General features: G+C 39.7%; 1 protein-coding gene across 2 annotated transcripts in view; it reads left to right on the forward strand.

The window, feature by feature from the left end:
• Cers3 (ceramide synthase 3) overlaps positions 1-22,382 on the forward strand; it is a 104,494-nt gene that overhangs the window by 45,431 nt on the left and 36,681 nt on the right. For both annotated transcript variants that reach the window (XM_074062101.1, XM_074062103.1), the window contains exons 4-9: positions 3,419-3,537; positions 9,438-9,495; positions 10,084-10,134; positions 14,936-15,028; positions 17,495-17,623; positions 20,925-21,031. In XM_074062101.1, coding sequence (XP_073918202.1) covers positions 3,419-3,537; positions 9,438-9,495; positions 10,084-10,134; positions 14,936-15,028; positions 17,495-17,623; positions 20,925-21,031 — 557 coding nt within the window. The remainder of the gene's footprint in view (positions 1-3,418; positions 3,538-9,437; positions 9,496-10,083; positions 10,135-14,935; positions 15,029-17,494; positions 17,624-20,924; positions 21,032-22,382) is intronic.

Below are 22,382 nucleotides of genomic sequence, written 5' to 3' on the forward strand. Positions count from 1 at the left end.
AACTGAGCACAATGCCTGTCTCTTAGGATTCATTTGAAGACTGAACACATGTAAGTGTTCTGAATAGTGCTTGGCACATAGCAGGTGCTCATCAGGGATCAGCTATTACTAGCTGTGGTCTGTGTCATTAATTTTGTGTCTATCATACACTGACTTTTTCTGGAACTCTTAAAACATGTCTTTTCAACTCAAATTATCCCAAGGGAACATCACTTGTTTTAACTGTGCTCATTTTTACTACCATCACATGTTGTACAGTTTTCTGTGCATTGTAGATGTTCAGTAAGTGCTTGTTTCAGTATTATAGAAAATACTTCTAAAGATATACATTGGCAAGGTTTCTTTCCCAATAACAGTGTGGTGCATGAAGCCAGAATTGCAAAGACTGACTTTCAGCTAGATTCATCTATATTCCAAAACAGGAAACAAACAGAAATATTTTCAAATTGTTTTGGAAATAAAGGAGTACTTTTTTCTTAACTAATTTTCAGTCTGTGGTCTCCATTTTGTGTTTGGCTATAAAAGACTTCAGCACTGACACAGCACTCAACTGTGTACATTGCATGTGGGTGTCCTTTGGTCCTCCAGTCACTCCTGTGAGGCAGGTAGCAAATGCTGTCATTACTGTTTTCTACAGGGCAGAGCACAGTGCTCAAAGTCTCTGCAGCTAGGAGACAGCAGGACTGGGTCTTATGTTTTCAGCTTCCTGCCTTCCCACCACCTTTTGTGGTCTCAATACTTGCCTCATTCTTTCCTTTCTTTGAGGGAGTGTGCACGTGGTGCTTTCTGCATTGGAGCAATCAACCTCCAATCTTGTTCACCCTGGAGTGTGAGGCCCTTGCTGTAGAGAGCAAGGGCCCAGGACAGAGGAGCAGCATGAACTTGATCTCTATCCTCCTCATTCATTCTTTACATACTAAGAGAGAAGTCTTAAAATGCAAACAGCCTGTAACCCAACAAATACATTCCAGAGAAGGCCCTCGCTGAAGTGACCCTAGCTACATCCTTTCTCTTCTCTTCTGTTTCTCCCCAGCCAGTACTCAAGCCTTTCCTGCTTACCTGTTCTCATCTCTAGATGACCACACATGCCAGTCCCTCGCAGGACACAGGCCTTCTTCTTCTTTCTTTCTTCTTCTCTGGGCACTTTCAGGGGACAGCTAAAGTACAACTTCCAGTAGCTGCCTACATGGAGTTACATCCTGTGGTACCCTGATCTCTCATCTTGCCACTCATCCTATCTCATTATTACAATTCTGTGTTCTGATTTCTGGCATCCTTATCAGATTTTTACCCTGTAAAGAGGAGGGCCATGTAAGTCTGGTTCATTTAGGTCTCCATTATCTAGCATTAGTGCCTGGAAGAAGTTGGCACCAATCAATTGCCAATTCAGTCTCCTCAAAACAATAAAACAAAACAAAAACAACAGCTGAAACCTTCTGCTATAAGAGAGTAGGTTTATAGGGAGTGCTTTATTGGGAAACAGGATAATAGCTATGTCCTCTTTCTGTTTTGTTTTTCTTTTCCTCTCTTCAGATTAAGTAATAGACTAGCAGTTTAATAGGGATGTCAAAGCTGCAATTAGTCCTCTGCCTATCTTTAGCATGGTGGCTTCTGATGTTTTTCTGTGCCCCTGGATGATTCCTGAACCATGAATGATAGAGTAGAACCTGTCTGACTGGTCACCAACTGTTGGTGTTTAGCTACCCAGCCTGTAGCAAACTTTGCTTGGCCCTCAGAGTGCTCACCAGCAGTTGGTTTAAATTTACTTTGAGGGACTCATCAATATTTTTTAAACTTTGTGTTCTTACATCAGAGTCCTAAAACTGTACTTTCTCTATGGAAACATCAGACAGTGCATGGTCACAGAGGGCACTTTTGGAAAGGGCAAGTGCTTTTTTGTTTCCTCAGCCAACTGAGGGTCTGCTTTATACAATTTTATTTTTTCATAATAGAATTAAAAGGAAATTGAGACATTTCTTATACTCACAGTAGAGAATGAAAGATCAATGTAACTTCAAAAAAATACAGAGCACGTATTTTTGTGGAAGTGGAAAGTGTTATAATAGATTTAATATACAAAACATGCCTTTGTTAAAAATCCCACCATGAGAGGGACTTGGTCATATATGTTTCTTATTTGGCCCTAGAAAACCTTGGAATTTGTAACCTTTGAGCTAATCCATCTTCTGTGGTGTTTCCTACTTTAAATCATAGCGTACAACTTCCTCCCAGAGGAGAAGCAATCATTGCTATTATGTTGTTCAGTCACTATTTTAATGATCAGAATTATTTTCAGATTAGTTTGGAATCAACTCTACATCAGATTGAATGTGAAAGTGGATGGCCAACACCTGCTGGAGTTTTTCTTGAATGACCTTCTGGTGCCCACATGAAATAACAGCATGCTAGCCTAGGTTCTTTTTTTAAAAATCATATTATACTTGTACTGGAGGTACATTGTGATTTACAAAGTGCTTACAATATATCTTAGTTAGATTCACTCCCACCACCATTTTCTTTATCTTCCCCTCCCTAGCCTAATTCTTATCAGCACTTTAATATTAATTTCAGGTCTTGGACAAGTTACAAAAAGTCTTAGGGCTTTAGTGTCCCTGTTGGAAAAATTAAGAGTTTGAATTTGATTGACATTTGAACCCTACTACTCTACATGTCACCTAGGAGGCCCTAAGTAAATTTTAGTGGAATGAATGAGCTCACCTAGGCAACTTGAACATGTGGGTTGCTACCAACTTATGGAGTCTCTCAGTAACTCAGTAAATTGTGATACTAACATTCTCTCTGTTTTTTTTCCCCGTTAGCACTTATGCGTGTGTGTGTGTGTGTGTGTATGTGTGTGTGTGTGTGTGTGTGTGTGCATATGATTCCATAAGCAAAGATAAATCCCCAGATGAGTATGTTGGCTCACTCCTGTAATTCCAGCTACTTGGGAGGTAGAGAGCAGGAGGATCATAGTTCAAGGCCAGCCCAGGGAAAAAGTTAGTAAGAACCTATCTCTATAAACAGGCAGTCTCATCAGTTCATGTCTGTAATCCCAGCTATGTAGGAGACATAGGTAGAGGGATCATGGTTCTGGGTCAGCCCCAGGTAAGAATGTGAGACCTTATCTGAAAAATAACTAAAGCCCCCTCCCCGCCATCCCTACCAAAAAAAGAAAAGGATGGGGGTGTGGTTCAAGTGGTAGAGCACTTGCCTAGGAAAGTCAGGGCCCTGAGATTAGACCTCAGAATGAATGCATGAACAGATAAATAAATAGAGAAAGAAATGAAAGGAAGACATAGATAGATAGATTCCCTGGCTCAAGATCCCGCACAGACTCTCTCATCCTTTCACACGAGCTCTCGTAACCCAGTCTCGCCACCTGTCTCACTCTGCTCTTTATTACTCATCTTTTTTTCAGATTGATATCTATGGACTGGCAAAGAAGTGTAACTTGACCGAGCGCCAGGTTGAGAGATGGTTTAGGGGTCGGCGGAATCAAGAGCGACCTTGCAGAACGAAGAAATTCCAGGAGGCCTGGTAAGAAGGGTGGTCAGAGCTTTTGCAGTGCTGCAGTTTCATCTGGAGCAGAGGGGTCATTTCAGAGAGCAGACTAAATGTGGAGAGACAAGTTGTTCTAAGCCAGCTGTCACTTTGGAGCAGGTGATCCAGCACACCACTGTTTCACCTCTTTGCTTCCATTCCCTGCTGTAGGGATTGGGTCAGACCCATGCTCTCTAAGATGAGCTAATGCCTACTGAGATACGATGTACTCAGCCCAAAGTCCAAATAAGCTGTTGACATGTCTTCACCTAGAATTTCTCTTTCCTAGGGCTGCAGGTAGTCTTAAGCTACAAGGCTATTCCACCTGTCCACAGACACTATGACTGAAAGAGCAGAGAACATCTGAGAGCAGAGAACATCCCAGTGGGCTCCTCTCAGAGCACTAACAGGAGTACCCCATCTGTCAGATGGGGCTCCTGAGCATCTGTCATGCTTGTGGGTCATGCAGCCCCCTCCTCTTGCTTCCCAGTGGCACACAAGAGAGTCAGGATGGGCTAGGGTATCCAGCACAATTATACCAGAGCTGCAAGGCTGCATTGGATTTGGTTTTGGTTTCAGTTGAGTCCTTCTCTTTTTCTTTTTCATCCTATAGATATTGTGCTTTGGGCCACTCTCTTGGTGGCAGAAATCAGGTCATTGCTGTTACTTTGTTTCCCCTTCTGTACATCCAGAGGAATGTGCATTATTTGGGTTGTACCTAACACCACATCTTTGCATCAGTGCATTCCTTCTTTCTGCTCATTTCTTAAGAACCTCAGGTTGCCTGGTGACTTCAGCAGCTATTTTTGTCTGGGTGGTGAAATGAATGACTGCCCAAAATAGGGCTCAAATAAATAGAGCCTGTAACTCAAGTTTTTTTTTTTGTTTGTTTGGTTTTTTTTTTGGTTTTTTTGCAGAGAGGAAAAGAGAAGAAAAGCCCCTGTCGAGAGGGGTCTCAGAAAGACTGAGCCCCGTGCCTAAAGTTTACTGACTTCTTTCCCTTCTCTGCATCCCTCCTGAGGAGAGGACTGTAATCCCACTGTGACAGGAACAGAGCAGTTCCTCAGAGGGTCTCAAGACAAGCACTCATTCAAATCACAGGCTTCTACTGGTTTTCCTGCAGTGACTTATGTCTGTGACCTTGCTTATTTTCTAACCAACTTCCCTCTGATTTTTAGCTCTTGAATGATTGGTTAATACTGAGTTGCCACTGATGTTAGCTTGGCACAGGGTATCGATCATCACACCAAACTGTACATAGTGCAGCTGGTCTCACATCACATCCTCCTTTTTTCCCCTGCTGACACTATTCATTCTTGCTAGGGAATGATTGTTACCATAAAGTTTCCAGGTAGGGACTAATTGTCTGTCTCTGAGTAGAATCATATTCCAGTAAAATTCTCTGGCAATTTCTTATACGTATCGTTTCTTATAAATTGTCTTACACGGTGTAAATGTGTATGATACTCTCACCAACAAGGTGAGGCAGTCGGGAAAGGTGGGGTTCACTGTGATTAAGAATGAGGAACTGCGCATCTGTCTAGTTTAAGGAATTGGTGCAAGGTCACCTGGCTGAGGAGCTGTTGCACCCAAATTCTCTGCCTCTTATTTTGATACTATTTATGTTGCATCATCCTGTTCTGACTACCTTCTACCTCCCCGTAAGCAAACAAAGCAGCCCCCACAGGGAGTAACATTTGAGATTCAGGCTGTGTCAGTGAATCCACTGAAGGTTGGCCACAGAGTTCAGGCTCCAGGGAATTTCCAGTTACCCATGCCAGTCAGTCAGGCAATGCAGAGGATCATGTTGAATGTCTCCTCTGGAGTTCTGCATTTCAAGAGGGAAGTAAATTCCCAAAGCTATTCTTAAAGAGCTGACTAGAGAGACCACACTGTCACCCCTGAAGTCATAATACCTATTATTTTCTACACAAATGACATAGGCCTGTACTCCAGCAGGGACAGACATGTTTAGCTGTGCTTGTAGGACTTCTGAGGAGATGGGGTGAGCATGGCTGGAGAGTTAGAGAAAGGCTTTCAGAGGAGAGGAGGCATTGAAGAGTGAGCACGGTTTCCATGAGAAAAGCAGGGATTTGAGGTGCAGCATTTTCAAGTAAAGCAAAGGTGCAAAGCAGGAAATTACATAATACAGTCAGGAAAATAGCAGTTGGGTCCAAGATAGGATTAAGCTTATTCTTTAGCAGTGTCACAAATTTCTTCTAAGTTACATAATTTAAAAGTTGTTGTGGACTAGAAAACAGAAGAAAGCAAAATGCCAAGCTGTTTAATTGTATCGAGACTGCTTTATTTAGCCGTGGGAGGTCCCACAGAAATCAGAATGCAAGGCACTTACCTCTAGGCCTTTTAAAAACCTCAGGAAACTTCTTCCTCAACACAGCTTCTTACCAATTACTCTCCAAAGGCAGAAAGTCCTCCAGAATATCCACGTGGATCAGCTCTGAGCACCCAAGTGCAGGGTGTTGTTCCCTTCATTACTTTATTTAGTGATGACCCCTCTGCCTGTTCCATAGCATTGAAGGTTTCAGTCCATGGTGGATCAAACATCAAATTCCATATTAGCTGGACATCTTTCTTTCAAAAGTAAGCATTTCCATTTTACAATAAAAAATAACTCCCAAGTTCCCAAAGTATATGAGCAGAACTTCCAGTGCGGGAAGGAGGGCTCTCCTTGGCTGGGTGGACTGATGGACTGTCATTCTGCGCTTGCTGGGCCCTTACCTGACATGTAGCACACTGCCTGATCCATTCAGCATCTCCCACTTTGGAGTCCATCTCTGGTGCCTCTAGCTTCTCCACCAATGGCCCAAGTTCACCACCCAGTTCTTCCCTGGTTTTACCCTTCAGACATCTCCCACTATTCCCATCTTTGCATAATGACTCTACTTCTGATATTTTTTTCCCCAGCATTTCCTTCTTCCACAATTAGCTTATCTCAGCCTTTTCTGGAAAAAAGTAAAAAGTTTTCTATTTTAGATTCATTTGGAGCAAGTAAAATAGCATTGACAAGTACAGCAGTCAAATGCAGTAGTTCTCTAACTTCTTGGTTTGAAGACCCCTTGTTCTCTTAAAAACTCTTGAAAATCTAGAGGACTTTGACGTACAGCTATTGATATTTAGTGCGATTGACATTAAAAACAAACATTTCTAGCTAAGCGCTGGTGGCTAACACCTGTAATCCTAACTACTCAAGAGGCAGAGATCAGGAGGATCATGGTTTGAAGCCAGCCTGGGCAAATAGTTCGCAAGACCCCAGCTTGATAAAACCCAACACAAAAAAGGACTGGTGGAGTAGCTCAAGGTGAAGGCCTGAATTCAAGCCCAGTACTGCAAAAAGAAAAAAAAAAATTCTAAAAAAGAGACTATGTGGGCACCTTCATTAGTGCAGTTTCATTCAGAGCAGTGTCATGTGTCATGTGACCTCTGAAAATCTCCACTGTGTGCTTGTGAGAGAATGAGGGGAAAGGGGCAAATATTGTAGTGTTACTATGCAAATATTCTGACCTCAAGGGCCCCTGGTGCATACTTTGAGAACCCCTAGTGTATCATGATCAATCTAGGACTGGCCCAGTCTAGACTCTTATGTCTAGTTATCGCTGTAAAACCTTGGGTAAGTAATGTGATCTCTCTGCAGGACACATTCCTTTAGTATTTGTCTTATCCTCTCTTTAGGGTGTGAGAATCTAGCAAAAGTCTCTAAGAAAGTGCTAATTATATCATCACCTTCACAATCTTGTTAAAATGTATGCTAAAATGTGATACTGTATGCTCAACAGTGTCCAGATGTCAATAAATGTCTGAGAAACAAAGTGATATGTACCACCTAGAGTATGAGCTGATTGTGGACTGGCTAGCCTTATCATCTGCTATCTTTTGTGCTTCTTATCCTTACAAGATAACCCACAGAACCAAGAAAGTGCTCTCTGGGCCAAACATAAATATGACAGATTCCAACCCTCATTTGGTAAAATGCCTTTTGAGTGTTTATATGGTTCAAGTTTGTGGGTATTAAATCCCCTTTTTTTCCTCCTATCAAAATAAACCCTGAGCTGGGTCAGTGGCACACTCCTGTAATTGTAGCACTCAGGAGGCAGAGGCAGGAGGATTGAGAGCTTGAGGCCAACCTGGGCTACCTAAGACACCCTCTCTCTCAAGAAAACAAAAAAGAAAACCAAAACAAAGCAGAATAAAAAAACAGACAAAAACCAAAACAAAAAGGCAAGTCATGAAGAAAGACTATAGTCTAGCTTAGCTGCATGAACTGGGGAGATAGATGGCTGACCTCATGAGTCTGAGTCTTCATTTATCTGTCTACCAGAGGGTTGAGGAAAACACTGTGAGCCTTATACTGTTTTCATTTTACTGTTGTCACTTCAGTAATCAGACAAAATAGCCATAATTTTGAAAAATAATTTTACCCTCTTCTCTCCCCCTCCTGATTATTTTTGAAGAAATATCACACACTGTTTTCATATGTGAGTATGTTAGTGTATCTCTCTGAAAGATAAATACTCTATTTTAAATGTAATTACAGCGCCCATATCGTATCTAAAGTAGTTTTTTCCCCAAATGGCTATTAAATTTATTTGTTTGATCAATAATGATCCTTGCAAAAATTAGTGAACTAATGTTGAGACATTTGTAATGAAATACTAATTTTAAAAATCCATGATACCTTGATAGAAATTAAGAGTTTTCACAAAGAAACCTTTGATATTGCCAGCAATATAAAATGAATGCAGTGTGTCTGGCCAGACAGCAAGAAAGAATTTGTACATTTATAGTTAACACCAGACCGTATGTTCAGTCACCAAAATGCCTTCTGTCCAGATTTTTAAAAATAGTGTGCTAATTTCTGTAACAAAGCTTTTTTTCATGTGAAAATCTAATAATGGCCAACTAGTCATAACAGTGCAATAGACTAAGGATAAAAAACTAAATCAAACTGGTGCTGAAAATAAATACTAACTAGGTGGAGGATAGAGCCTTCAAGTGGGGTTTGTTCCTGTCACCTTGATGCGGGGGGTTGTCTTTGGAGCAACAGGTGTGACCTTCCAGGTGCCACTCATCTGACAGAGAGTGACCAAATCAAGTTGCCTGAGATCCTGGGCTCTAGTTTTATTTGATTATAGCAAATATTTAGTGTTCAGATTTCCTTAACAAATTTCTTTATAGTTTGTTTGCTAGAATCAGGATCTAAATAAGATTCATATATTGCAATTGGTGATTTTTGTTGTTATTCTGGGTTTTGTTTTGATTTTTGAGACAAGAGTCTCCCTATGTAGCCCAGGCTGGCCTTGTACTTGCAATACTCCTGTTTCAGCCTCCTGAGTGCTGGGATTACAGGCACGCACCACCAACTGGCTTTGCCTTTTAAGTCTCTTAAAAATCCTCCATGCGTGAGAAACAAAGTTTTCTTTCAAACTCTTTTTTTTAGGAGAAAAGCCACATAGAAGTGGATTAAGTGGGGATAAAATAAGTTTTGGGGCTTGTTAGATTCCTACTTATCTTATTGATGATAATCCTAATATCAAATCATCATTTATTATGTATCTGGAACTGGTTTAGTCATCATAAATAGCTACCATTTGCTCCTCCTTTCTTTGTACAAGAACTACGATCAATACTTTGGCAAATTTTCTTCAATTCTTTTTGAAGTAAGTTTTATTATTCCCATTACACAGATAAGGAAGTTAGGACCGCTGAGGTGAACTAATTTATCTAAGGTTTTAGTCAACCGATAATGGCAGAGCAAGGATATAAACTTAGATTTGTCTGACTCCAGAGAGTGCGCCTTCCAAAACCTGTCATCCAAGTCGTTTTTTCTCAGATGTCATTTATTTTCACAAAGGAGTAAAGATGATCCTTTCTCTTGGCAGCTGGCGGTTTGCGTTTTATTTAATGATCACTATTGCTGGAGTGGCATTTCTTTATGATGTAAGTTGTCCTTTTGATATTTTGGCATTTGTCTTTGATTTTTAAAATTCTTGCCTATATCCTTTAGATATAGTAGTTTCAATAAGTTAAGCAGCTTTAGAGATTTCTCTCAAGATTCAAGATTTTTCTCTAGCTGGGGATATAGTTCACTGGTAGAACACTTGCCTAGCATGTATAAGGTTGGATCTGTAGCACCTCAAAAAAAAGATTTCTTATAAATATTTTATTGCTATACTTGTCTCAAGATAATACTTTCATTGGTACACATACAATAATCAATTGGTCACAAATAATTTTGTTAGTAGATTTACTTGACCAAAACAATTCTTTCAGTGAGACCATATTATTTGCTGAGTCCATACTCACTAGAAGTAGTGAATTTCACATGAGTGTACGTAGAAACATGAATAAATGCCCACGAATGGAGAAATATGTACAACAGAAGCAACAAGAAGATGCAAAAGTGAATCTTCCTGTGTTTCTTGGTCCAACAATGAACAACATCAGGGAGAGCTTAGGTTTTCTACTGTTAGCACCTTTTGACTCTTACAAATTTATTTCTTTTCTCTTGGCTTTTTTTTTTTCCAGAAACCGTGGGCATATGACCTCTGGGAAGTTTGGAATGGCTATCCCAGGCAGGTAAGTCCTTTCTGATACTGTTTCTCCCTTACTTCAATACCCAGGTCTCTTAAATTGTCCCTTGACTGGGTCTTAGTCCTGTTCTTACTCCTTGTTCACTACCATGTCATCTTTGGCTCTTTCTCTGTGTGGGTTTCCTTATCCTTATTGACTTATCACATGTCTCATTCTTTTAGTTTGTTTACAATTAATATAGTTACATATTGGGGTTTAAATCTATCATCTTACCCTTTGCTTTTATTGGTACTGCCTGATGCATTTCCTTTTGTACTCCCTTCTTGCTTTTCAATGGTTAAGTTCTTTTTTTAAAAATCACTATTCTATTGCTTCCCTTATTGACTTTTGAGCAGAATATGATCTTTCACTAATTATCTAGAGATTAGCATATGCATTCTTGACTAATTAGAGTCTAATAAAAATGAGTGCTCTTTCTTTTTTTTCAGGCCCTGGTGGTGGTACTGGGTTTTAGTAGTGTTGAGGTTTGAACTCTGGGCTTTGAACTCTTCCAGACTTGAAAGGTCTTTAGAATATTCCATATATCTACCTCCTTCAAATATTTAAAGCCCTACAAGTCATTACTGTTATTGCTTTGTAAATTAGTAAAGTTTACTAAGTGATGAACACATCACTTCCTGCATTTCTGTTCTTTCATCTGGGATTATTATCTCCTGTTTAAAGAAATTCCTTTGGTACTTTTTTAATGGCAGGACTGCCAAATTTTGTTTGGCTGAAAATGCTATTATATTGCCTTTGTATTTTAAAGGACATTTTTGCTGGGTATAGAATTCTTAGCTAACAGTTACCTTCCTTCAGCACTTGAAAAGGCCATTCCAGAATCAGCCATCTCTTTTTTCCTTTTCTCAGTGGTTTTAATATTTTATCTTATCTTTCTGAAGTTTTGTTACAATATATAAATGCATATATGATATGTGTATATGTATAAACTATGCATATAGTTTTCTTTGAATTTATCTTGCTTAGTCCATAGTATATCTGGAATCTATGGCTTGATGTCTTTAGTCAGTTTTAGAAACATGTTAGCCATTGCTTTTTTTTTTTCATTTTTCTTTTATTATTCATATGTGCATGCAAGGCTTGGTTCATTTCTCCCCCCTGCCCCCACCCCCTCCCTTACCACCCACTCCGTCCCCTCCCTCTCCCCCCTCCTCAATACCCAGCAGAAACTATTTTGCCCTTATTTCTAATTTTGTTGTAGAGATAGTATAGGCAATAATAGGAAGGAACAAGGGTTTTTGCTGGTTGAGATAAGGATAGCTATACAGGGCATTGACTCACATTGATTTCCTGTACGTGGGTGTTACCTTCTAGGTTAATTCTTTTTGATCTAACCTTTTCTCTAGTACCTGTTCCCCTTTTCCTATTGGCCTCAGTTGCTTTAAGGTATCTGCTTTAGCTTCTCTGCGTTAAGGGCAACAAATGCTAGCTAGTTTTTTAGGTGTCTTACCTATCCTCACCCCTCCCTTGTGTGCTCTCGCTTTTATCATGTGCTCATAGTCCAATCCCCTTGTTGTGTTTGCCCTTGATCTAATGTCCACATATGAGGGAGAACATACGATTTTTGGTTTTTTGAGCCAGGCTAACCTCACTCAGAATGATGTTCTCCAATTCCATCCATTTATCAGTGAATGATAACATTTCGTTCTTCTTCACGGCTGCATAGAATTCCATTGTGTATAGATACCACATTTTCTTAATCCATTCGTCAGTGGTGGGGCATCTTGGCTGTTTCCATAACTTTAGCCATTGCTTTTGTTTCTTTCTCTCCACTCTTCTGGAATTTCAGTTACAAGTATGCTAATAATACTAGTCCTTTACACTAGGCCTTATCCAACTCTTTTGCTTTGAGGAACATTTTCTATCTTCTTTCCCTCTATACTTCAGTCTGTTGGGAGATAGTTCTCTACAGGTTTCCTGAGAAGTTTTGCATGTCATGTGAATTGAGGTGCTGACTGCCTTTTGTCTTAGAGTATCTTTATAAGGATGTTTGTATAGCTAACAGCTTCAGAAGTTAGAGAAAATGTCTCCTTCAGGAGAAAAGGGTAGGCATGCTACTGACCAGAATGAAAGATTCATTTTCCCTGGGTCAGGGTTCTTCTCATGTAACACAGCTCCCTATAAGTACAGTTGTCATCTGATCCTTTCTGTTTAGCCCAGTGGGAACTGGGGCTGAGAAAACTGGCTTAAAATACAGGTACTCTGACTGTTGCTGTTGCTGTGAGTCATAAACTATCCTCTCTCTCTGACCCAGGAATCTCCCATCGTATACCCTCATCCATGAAACCTGTGGCAAAACAACCTGTTAGCTTGTAAGTAGGGTAAAACCTTAGGTATTTTGCAGTTCTGGATATTTTCTACCTTAATGTACTCCCATTCATGAGTGCTCTTTCTAACAGTATCTAACCTGGTACTCAACGCAGCTCCTTAATTTCACATATTGTATTTTCCATTTCCCAAATTTTCATTTAATTCTTTTTGTGAATTGCAGTTCTCTACAAAAAATTTCCATTTTAATATATTTTTAAAAGTTCTTTTAAAATTCAGGTCTGATACATGTAATATTTCAATTACTCTTGTTCTGTTTTCTTTCTTGTTGTTCTCTCCTTCTGCTTTATCACTTTATATTGAGTGATAGACATTGTATATGAAAAGTATGAATGGTCAAAATGATGTAATCTTCCCTCTGAGAGGGCTGACTCTCACTTCTGTTAGGAATTAGAGTAGAGATGGGTCACTTTTAATCTGTGGGCTAATTCAGTGTGGATCACAGTTTTGTAGGGTAGATGTCTTTCCAACTTACCCATATTCTGGACTGTTTCTCTCCAGTGGTTTGTTTTTTTGTTGTTGTTTGTTTGTTTTTTGGTGAGACTGGGGTTTGAACTAAGGGCTTCACACTTGCAAAGCTGGTGCTCTACCACTTGAGCCCCTCTACCAGCCCTCTTCAGTGGTTTTAAATAAAAGATCACAGTGTTTACCATGACTCCTTTTCCTTGGTTGGCCTGCTTTCTAGCCAAAACTCCTGCTTAACTTCTGCTTCTATTAGTTTCTGGACTCCATACTGCTTATAAATTGGCAATGCAGATTTTATGACATGTATAGGTATGGTTTTCTTTAAATTCATTCTGCTTAGGGTCTTTAGTACTTGTTAAATAAAGGACTCACTTTAATGCACTTTTGTTTTCTTTGGGGTCTTTATTCCACAGGTTCTAGATGCTTTGGTTGCTCTCTGATGCCTTTGATCAGATACTCATTTTTGTCTTTTAGCCAGATTTTAAGCTGGTCTCACTAAGAAGATTAGTTTCATACAGGCTTTTTATGTCATTGAGGAAAGCGTAAACTGTTTCATTCTTTTATGGCATTATCAAAGATAATGAGTTCAACAACAGTGAAATTTTGGGTCGGGTATGGTGGTATGCCTGTAATCCTCGCTACTTGGAAGGTAGAGGTAGGATTGCTTTCTGAGGCTGCCTTGTGCAAAAGCTCAAGACCCCATCTAAAAACAAACTAAAGCAAAAAGTGCTAAGATCATGGCTCAAATGGTAGAGCACTTGATAAGCAAGTAGAAAGCCCTGAGTTTAATTCTAGTGCAACCAAAAAAAAAATTAGCCATTTTTTCATTTTATTTATTTATCTGTTCATTAATTCATTCACTCATTACAGTGCAAAGGATCAAACCCAGGGCCTGGCACATGCTGGGCAAGTGCTCTACCATCAAGCTGCATCTTCAGCCCTTGGTTTTGTGAGGCAGGGTTTTCTATGTAGCTCAGGCTAACCTTGAACTCACTATGTAGCCCAACCTAGCCTTGAGCTTGCAATCCTGCCTCAGCCTGTCAGGTGCTAGGATTTGCAGTCATGCATCACTGTGCACAACTGAAATTAGTCCTCTTAATGTGTTAGCCTCAGCATGGAGGAATCAAAGGTTAGACCTAGACCACAAGGACCTAAGTATTTTCTGGGCCATAGTTCAATCCCATCATCTTCAACCTCCTAATTACTTGACCTTCTCAGGTGCACCAGTCATCTATTGGTGCATAACAAATCACCCCCAAACTTAGTGCCTGAAAATCATAACCATTTATTGCTCGTGATTTGGGTCAGCAATTTGGTCTAAGCAGATGTGCCCTGTGTGGTGTCTGTTGAGCTCACTCATTCTTGTTTTTCATAGGTTGGCACCTTGATACACTTCTCTGTGGTGTCTCCAGCAGGATAGCTCAGGTTTCTTACGTGGTGCTTATGAAGTCTCTTCTTGCATTACATTGCTTATGTCTCCTTGACTAAAGACCAGGATCGAATCCATAGTCAGTGTGGGAGGACACCACATGTAGCCATGGATATCAGAAGGTAGAAATCGATGGAAACATTGAGGTGACAAACCAAATGTTCTCACCAAATGACATAATGTCCCAGCTTACATAAAATAAACACCCTCTGCTATACAAGTATCAGGGAAAATCCTAGCACTCAAATTTAATTCCTTTTTTCAGAAGACATTTTTGGTGTCCTTATGCAGTTGTACATCTAACTTAACTTGCATTAAACTAAAATAAGGCAATTACTCCTATAACAGTTTCATTAACTTTTTCTATAAAAAAATTTAACTTGATTTTAGAATACTTGTCTGCCCTTTTAGAAATAAAACATCTTGAAATATGTATAATTTATTTTAGGAAGTTACAGTTTTAATCATTGTTATTTTATAGTATTATATGGACCATAAGTAGGTTTTAGTGCATTGAAATAAGTTTTTTGCAAAGTGACAATGCTTTCCTTTCCTTTTTCTCAGCCCTTGCTGCCATCCCAGTACTGGTACTACATTTTAGAAATGAGTTTTTATTGGTCTTTGTTGTTTAGTCTCGGCACTGATGTCAAGAGAAAGGTGAGTGTCTTATTTACAAAACTTTTTTACCAGTTTCTTCAAGAATTTTCTTCCTTCTGCCCCAAATTGTAATCTTTATATTGTACTTTTATCTATATTTAGTTCCAGCACATTGGTTTTTTTGTTTGTTTGTTTTTGCTTTTAATAGTAAATAGATCAGTGAGAATTATGCTCCTGATTTTGTGCCTGGGTGAGTATTTGTAGTGAAACATTACAGAAACATTAACTTTGAGCTCTACCTCGGTTCAGTAAGAACAGAAATCCTTTTGGTGTTTCTGTTTCTTTTGGCTTAGGAGCTGCATGTCCATTAATGCACAGAAGAAAAGTGTTAGCAGTTTTCATTCTGAAGCCACATTCTTTCAGTTAATGACAATCCCTTATGTGATACTTTTTGAAAACATTGTTTTCCTTAATTCATCAAATACCTTTGTTAGAAAACCTTGCTTCCTGCCTTGCTAGCTTTGCTTTATTTTTCAGGGAAACTGAGTTACAGGCGTTCAAAGCACCTCTTCTGAGGTCACTAAGTGAGACATTGCAGGAACTGTTTGGTTGACGCCTTTTTGCTGTTCCAGCAGTCATTTTAGACACTGAATGAACTCACAAGATTTCCTCATACACGTTAGCAAAACAAATCAAATGATAAATAATCTTGGTCTATACTCCAGATGCTAAACCCTGGTTTCAGCAAAGATTTTATAATAAATAAAATTAATTTAATATGAGATAAAATGAAGGTGGCTTGATTGAGTGATATTTGAATTGAGTGGTGGGCACTATACATCCTAGGAGGACCCCGAAGTCAAATGGTCATGTTCAAGGAAAACTTACAGGATCTAAGTATGAGAACACATTGTGTGTGGAATCTAGATTGATTTTTTTAAAAAGGACATGAAAGTGGGAGGAGACTATTTGTGAAGGGGAAGGGAACCAGAGATGGGGGGAGGAGTGACAAGAAAGGATAATTGGGTGAATATGACTAAAGTACATTCTCTGTCTGTATGAAAATATGAAAAATACCATGAAGAAACCTGTTAAAATGTACAAAAAAGAATGAAAAAAAATCTGATAGAAATGATCTACATCCTTATAACTCAAAAATAGCTGTAGATTTACTGCTATTCACTTCAGCTAAGGATACATCAAAATTGAACCAATTGAGGCTTTTTCTCAAGGGAAAGAATGGAAACTAATAGATTTTTAGAAGTTTTCCTAAATAGGTAGGCTGTTCCTCCTACAGCCCTTTATTTCTCTATCTTCAATTTCAGGTAGTTCATTTTCCTTTTGTTATTTGCAGGTGCATCTTTTTCAGAACTTAAATTTAAATATATGTTTTATGTTTTATAAGTACATATCTTTGGGAGATGGCTCATGCACACCCTGCAGTCAACTGCCTGTGTTTGAACCCCTGACTTCACCACTCTTAACATATTGTGCTACTTGGCTAAACTCCCTAAATCTGGTTTCCTCATCTGAAAGATGGAGCTGAAAATAGTTTCTATCTTATCTAGTTGTTACGAGGATTAAGCAAGTTAATTCATATAAAACATGCCCTAGTTTAGAGTAAGTGCTCAGTACATTGAGCTATAATGCCATCTTTACTTTTTGAGTCGAGTTTCAGGGAAACTGAAAACCTCAAGTGTTTTTGACATATTTGAGACAGTCACATGCCTCACAAACATATTAAGTGCTCAATGGTGGTAGCTTTCTTTAGCCTTGATTTTCTGATGTAGTTATCCCACTTTAAATTTTCCTTAGTTCATATGCAGTAACTTATTTTAATGGCTATGTAGTTAATAAAACTCTTTTTTTTTTTTGGCAGTACTGGAGTTTGAACTCAGGGCCTTGCACTTGCTAGGCAAGCGCTCTACCACCCCACCAGCACATCATACTTTAGGTTATTTTTCAGAGAGGGTCTAATTTTTTTCCCTGTGTCATTCTGGGACTTCAGTCTTTCTACCTGTGCTGCCCATGTAGCTGGGATTATAGGTGTGAACCACCAGACCCAGCCCATTCATTCAGAGGGTCTCATGAGTTTTTTTGCCTGGGTTGGCCTTGAACTGCCATCCTTCCCCATCTCCTCCTGAGTGGCTGGGGTTATAGATATGAGCCATCATCCCCAAATACTTTTCCTTCTTAAGTTAAATTAATTTAGGAGTAAACAGAAAATATAAATGTCTGCAAGGATATGCTTGTATGTGTGTATGTAAGTAAACCAGCATGGGGTTGTGTAAAGGACAGCAGATGTTATATTTGATGACAATGATTCAATGCAAGGTTAAATGATTTCATCAGTGAGGGTAATACTTGGTCCCTTGGTCCCAGGTCCCTGGGATTGTGTTTAAGAATTAGAGTATTTTACAGATTTCAAATCGTACAGATGTTAGTTATTGGCATTACTCTTTTTATTATTATCGTCTCTTCCTGCGACTGAGAAATAACTACTTTCATTTTTCTTCCGTTATGTAGGATTTTCTAGCTAATGTCATCCACCACCTGGCTGCTATTAGTTTGATGAGCTTTTCTTGGTGTGCTAATTACATCCGAAGTGGGACCCTCGTGATGCTTGTGCACGATGTGGCTGACATTTGGCTGGAGGTAAGTGTTTGCCATTTAAAAAATAATTACAATACCACGTCCTACCTACCCTGGCTTTCTGTAACTTCCTGTAGAAAGAATTGTCTGTGGGTGATTCAGGAGGACACTCTGTCCTGAAAACACCCAAAGTCCAAGTATGTCTCTGGGTCCCTGGATGCTTCAAAGTGAAAGAAATGTAACCTCTTGGTTTTGATTTTCCAGTTGCCTGTGGTATAGTAAGAGGCTAAGTTATAGGACTTCACTTAGGAAAGTTGTATGCTGGTGTTAGTTCAGGAAGTAAGATGAGATATTGAAGAAGAAATGAGCTTGAATCTTGGAGAAGGAAAACCTGTATTCATGGCATTCTGGATTCCCAAAGCTGGATGACACCATCGATTCATCTGAGCAAGTGCCTGACTACCCACTGGATGCTCACACTGCAGCAGCATCCTATTCCTATCCAGTCCCCTGCTTTTGGGAATGCCAGCTCATGTGTTTTTTTAAATGGCATTCATTTTCTAAGGGAGGAAGAGGGCTTAGGATGTTTTCTAAGTCAGGGAACATTATGACAGGAGTCTTCCTAATCCCAAACCACACAAAATATGAGAAATAAAGTGACATTAGGACTGTTTTCTTGACCTGCTTCTGTTGTGCCTTGGTTCCTGTTGATGTTGAGGCCGTGACTAAATGGTCCTCTCACCTCAAGCTCTCCTGGTGTAGTTAGAGCAACATCTCCTGAACCACTTGCTTATTCATTTCAATATCCTCATTTGTAGTGCCCCAAGGAAAATGATGCTAACCCATTTCACATTTGGGATTGCTCTAAATGTGAAGCATTTGGGGAAGGGCTAATAGCTGAATATAGGTTGATATGGAAGAAATTAAATTTAATAGAATCTCAATCTTCTAGATTGGGTTTAGCAAGCTTTTTGGTAAAGGGCCATATAGTAAGTCTAGTTTTGTAGGCTTTATGTGATATCTATCACATATTCTTTGTTCTTTGGGGTTTTTTTTTTTCTTTTTTTATACCCCTTTAAAAATGTGAAAACCATTCTTACAAGCCAACCTGCTTTAACCTATGGGCTGAACCATAATTTGCCCAGCCCTGTTTAAGAAGTAACCAGAAGTCATTTGAAGCCGTTTCAAAGCAACTTAGCCACTGTTAACATATTCTCTTTGTAAAGAATGTTGCTTCTACTTTGTCTGTAATTGTAATTAGATATGTAAATCCCATTCTGAAGGTCAAGATTAGTATATGTGCTTCAGGGTAGCAAATGACGTAGCAAAGAAGGACTATGCCAGCTTTTCCATGTGTTGCTCTCTGGATGTAGCCATCTCTCTTATAATTACCTGTTTCTCTGATCATATCTCAGTGACCCTGACTGAAAATTAAGAACACATTAGCCATGACTTAAGAATTTTATACTAGTCTGTTGCTTGTAAATGCTCTTATTCAGTTTCTTTTGGTGTGTGTCCAATGTAGAAACACTTCCACTGTGTTATTAAAGCAGAGTTTGCTATTCAAACTGGGACTAGAACACTTGATTTTCTCCTCCCACCCTCCTCTACCCTGTCATTGACACAACACAACTCCCTAAGAGACTTGGGCAAATCACTTATTGTTTTGTTTTCTATACCCAGCTGTAACATGAGAAGTCATACTATCCCTTAGGGTATATTGTGAAGTTTAGCTCATTGCTGTTTGAAAATGTTCTGAGGCTCTTAGGTTAAAAACAGAAGAAAAATGAAATGTCGAACTTAGAGGTCCCTTCGTGGGTAAACTATAAGAACAGCTTTGCATTAATGATCATAAATCATTCTTGAGCCACGAGTCATGATCTGACATGAGACACAGTACCCAAGGTTACTTTCCATGAACAGCTGGTGGGAGAGACAGCATTACATGGAGACAGGCCCTATTTTTTATCTTCTTAAGGTTGCATATTCAACGATTTCCTTGAATGGTTGTTTGAATGTTTATCCTCTCAGTCAAGTTCTAATTGAACCCAGACATGGTACCACTTGTGTCCATTTAGACCTTCATTGAGATGGTGCCTATTACTAGTCTTTCATATTCTTCAAGACAGTTAGTGGTACATTCCTTTGCAAGAAAAAGTGTCTACAGCACTTATGATTCTTACTCATACATGATCTTTTGCCTTCTTGATGCATCATCCTGGTCCTCTGATTTTCCTCTTGGCCAAGTTTGGATTTTGGCCCAACCCTTTAATATATCCTGACTGATGATTAAACACTGAAGAAGGGCTATCATCTGATGTTTTATCATTACAAAGGTGTTGTATATATTTTTGCCCAATAATGCTGTTTTTTCCCCTGTGAATGAGTTTACAGGGATTTCTATGCCTACACCTATCTCTAGCTTCCCACTGTGGCCTAGCCTTTCAGACAGCTGTGCTTTCTGTTTCAGCTACTACAAATTTCTGGCCTTTGCCCCTACACCTGTCTCCTACCTCCTGGTTGTACTAACCCTCTATGTACTAGCCTTCCCATTGGGCCCTCTGCTATCCCCACAGGCTGGTCATATCTTCTCCCCTTGGTAAGAAAAAGCATGGAAGATGCAGTGTAAATCCTTCCTAGAAAAGTCTTGGACCTCAGATGATAATCGGCTCTGAAACTGCTTGAGTCTAAGCCATGCTCCCTAGAGGGACAGTATGCACCCCAGCAGCTTCTACCCATCCCTCACTCCCAACTCCCACCAGAAACTTTCCCCTCCAACCTTGCGCTGCACTGGATAATACAGTCGAGCATCCTCATCAAGGAACCTTCTGGTATCACATTCAGCACCTCTTTTATAATTCTTTTTGTCCAACACAGACAATATGAGCAGTATGGACTAGCATAAAATAAATAGGAAACAATCAACCATGGCAGGGCCCCCCACAAGTTGCCTCCCAACACTGACACCTCTTCCGTCATCTGCCTTGAAGTAGCCACATTGATTACAGCATTCCCAGCCCAGCCTCATTTCACTACTATCATAGCCTTGCTGCAGTGCAGCTCTTCTCCTGGTTAAATGGAGATATTAAGTAAATGTCCACTGAGATGCACACTAAGACTGATTGTGCTAGCTTCTAGGTTTTTGAAAGAAAGGAGACATATGGAAAATGTCAAACGCAGGACAAGATAAAGAGCTCTAACAGTTACCATTGTGGCCAATCTTGTTTAACCCATGGTCCTACCCCTCCTCCAACTTCCCCAGATTGTTGTGAGGCAAATCCCAGACATCATGTTGTCTCATTTATCAATTAAAAATTATGCTATTAGCACCTTATCTGAATGAAGTTTCTTCCTTTATTTGCAGTCTGCTAAGATGTTTTCTTACGCTGGATGGAAGAAAACCTGTAACACCTTGTTTTTCATCTTTTCCTTCATATTTTTCATCAGCCGCCTCATTATTTTTCCTTTCTGGTGAGTAGACAAGATGTCATTCCCTGCCTTTGGTCAGTGTGCTGGAGTGGCCTTGCCACACCGTTAATCAGGGCAATGATTTCCACTTATTTGTGCAAAGCTCATTTGGAGGGCAGAATGTGATGAAGCCATTTTTAAAATGGTAGGAGATGGAAAATGTGTAACCAGTGGATAAGTGACAACCACTATTCTGCCTGTTCATGAATGTGGATCTTTCTTTGTGGTTCACAGCTTTTCTAGTTATTCAGTGAAAAGCTGGGAAGTGAGCAGGACTCCAGAAGGCACATGTGTTCTGTGTTACAGTAATCACACCTGTTGCCCGTGTGCCAGACATTGGAACAGATCCTTTACATAGCTCTGCTCTGTCTACACAACAGACCCCAGTGGGTGTTATTACTCCTGCTCCACAGATGAGAACACTGATGCTCATCTGACTCTCTGTGACCACTGGTCCTAATAGTGATCTGGAACTCTTTTTTGATGTTGCTTGGCTCTTGGTCAGTCTGTTGGTTTTATTTAGCTATGTGCTGATAGTGAAGGGGCTATATTATGTCTCCCAGGACTGTAATACCTCTGGAAAGCAAATTTTCCACATGTTGATTGACAAAAAACAGAGTAAATGTGGGAAGCTTTAGATGGTTTGGGCTAGTCTGGGATCTTCAAAAACTCTCAATAGAAGGGTAGATGCTACTGAAAGTCCTAGGATCTCAGGAAAACGTGGAGTCTCCGTTTCCAGGTCTTATTGCTGGGTGAGGATGGACAGCACCCTTGGCCAGAACCCAGGAAGGTCTGGCCAGAGAGGTCAATGGGTGCTGCCCTTCCCAGAGGAGCCTGCTGCATTCTCTAAATTACCACTAAGTGTTTTTACTGGAATTTTCTGTGGAGGAACTGCCCAGTACAGTGGTTAAGTTTATGATTGAGACTCAGGTCTGGATTCACATCCTGTCTGTGTGGTCTTAGGTTAGATCATCTGTGCTTCAGTTTTCTCATCTGTGCTTCAGTTTTCTCATCTGTAAAATGGAAATGAGTGTTGTTCTGAGGCCTCACTAAGATAATAAGTATAGGATAGTTTTAGAAAAATGTCTGGTACTTATTAAAGAGCCAATAAATGCTGCCTATTTTATTATAATTATTAATGAGTATCTCAAAATTAGAACTTAAGGGCTAGAAGCATGGCTAAAGTGGTAGAGTACCTGCCTAGCAAGTTCAAGGCCCTGAGTTCAAACCCCAGTGCTGCCAAAAAAAATAAAAATTACGGAACTTGATCTAGAATCAAATCCAAGATATATGTCTCATATAGTCCTTGTTTTTACTAATCTCATTACTGTCACTTTTCTTTGAGCAGGTATGT

This window comes from Castor canadensis, chromosome 19 (assembly GCF_047511655.1).
Source record: "Castor canadensis chromosome 19, mCasCan1.hap1v2, whole genome shotgun sequence".
NCBI lineage: Eukaryota > Metazoa > Chordata > Mammalia > Rodentia > Castoridae > Castor > Castor canadensis.